Here is a 1,681-nt window from a genome sequence, read left to right on the forward strand (position 1 = left end):
GTGTTGTAACAGAAAAAAGGGAGCAAAAGAAAAAGAAAGGCACTTATTAGAAAGCTCCAAAGCCAAAACCGACGTCTAAAACATGATGCTTAAAACTAGCTGTGTGCAACAATATCTCGACAATGAGAAGAAATTGGTAGTCAATTTTGGTAACTTCTTTTTCAAAGTATCAAAAGCTGGCACATAGATTTGTAGCGGACAAGGCTGATTGAACTGCACACCATTTTTTAGTTAGGGCAAGCAGTGGACCCAACAAATTAATGGATTCTTCCTATCTTCAAGACTCGCCGCCGTTGTTGAAACTTCCACTCGTTCTCAGCAGCTACCGCTGCCCAGAACTAGTATAAAGATGACTCTAGTAAAGATCCAGACTCATCGATACCTTGGCCGATCGAAATGTTTCCCTTCATTGAGCTCATCTTCACCTTCTTCCTCTTCCTTACACTCTCCTCCAGTACAACCGCCTACCGGTGGCGGTGCGTCCCGGAGGACCGGCAAATCCTGCAGGATATCAACAAGGAGTTGAACAACACGATGTCGAATGCATGGTTACCGGACGAGGATTGCTGTCAGCACTATATTGGTGTTTATTGCGATTCTGACACCAGCAGGGTGAACGCGATTGCTTTTAACGGCGTACCCATTTCCCGGATTCCGCCGTCCCTTGCCCGTGTCCCCTACCTGAGACAGATCTTCATACATAAAATACCAGGCCTCACCGGCGAGATCCCGGAGTTCCTGTCCAACCTGACGGGGCTCACCTCGCTGGAAATCAGCTGGACAAACGTCACCGGTCCCATCCCCCGTTGGCTTCACCGGCTCCCTAACCTGGCCTTCCTCGTTCTCAGCTACAACCGACTCACCGGCACGATACCACCCTACCTCTTTGACTTGCCCAACTTAAACTGGCTGCGGCTTGACCGGAACCAGCTCACCGGTTCAATACCCGAGGCATTCGGCCGGTTCAAGGGCAACTCCATTTTCCTCTCACACAACATGCTCACCGGTCCCGTGCCCAAGTCCCTCGCACACATTGACTGGAGTCAGATCGAACTGCAATGGAACCGTCTCATTGGCGACCCGTCTCCCCTGTTCAACAATCGGTCCAAAACACTATGGCAGCTCGATCTGTCCCGGAATCTGTTCGATTTCGATCTCACCGCCGTTCAGATTCCGGTGGACAAGCTGTATAGGTTCGATCTCTCGCACAACATGATACGCGGCAGCATCCCCAAGGAAATGGTGAACGCGACCAGCTTGGGGATCTTCAACGTGAGCTACAACAGGCTCTGTGGGGGGATTCCTTATGCAGGTCAACTCCTGCAATTCGACAACACCACCTTCTTCCACAACCGCTGCCTCTGTGGCCCTCCTCTCTCTGTGGCGTGTTAGAAGAAGGCCCACACTCACTCTCCTAGCTCTATGCCTCTGTGCTGGCCAACTAGTTATACATATCCACTTCATTTTCTTGTTTCTTTCGCTCTTATCTGCTTTCTTTTTTCCCTCGCTTTCCACTCCTCCTCTAGGCAGCTTACTTCTTTATCTTAAGATGCTTCTTAAGCTGCCGAAAGTAATAAGTTGAGGAGGAGTGTACTAATGAATTCTGATGAATAAGTGTAATGTCATCGACCGTATATTTACTTCACAGCAGGTTTCAGTAATATGATCTGAAATTAATGGT

At 49.0% G+C, this 1,681-nt stretch overlaps 1 protein-coding gene across 1 annotated transcript; it reads left to right on the forward strand.

The window, feature by feature from the left end:
* The first annotated feature begins 396 nt into the window (after positions 1-396).
* Positions 397-1,392, forward strand: LOC116256609 (polygalacturonase inhibitor-like). The gene has a single exon (XM_031633007.1). The coding sequence runs from the start codon at positions 397-399 to the stop codon at positions 1,390-1,392; it is 996 nt and encodes a 331-aa protein (XP_031488867.1).
* Positions 1,393-1,681: the final 289 nt, after the last annotated feature.

The sequence above is a fragment of the Nymphaea colorata genome, chromosome 6 (assembly GCF_008831285.2).
Source record: "Nymphaea colorata isolate Beijing-Zhang1983 chromosome 6, ASM883128v2, whole genome shotgun sequence".
NCBI lineage: Eukaryota > Viridiplantae > Streptophyta > Magnoliopsida > Nymphaeales > Nymphaeaceae > Nymphaea > Nymphaea colorata.

Bases quoted from the DNA above. Each gene is read 5' to 3' on its own strand.
- LOC116256609 (XM_031633007.1), top strand. From the start codon at position 397: ATGTTTCCCTTCATTGAGCTCATCTTCACCTTCTTCCTCTTCCTTACA.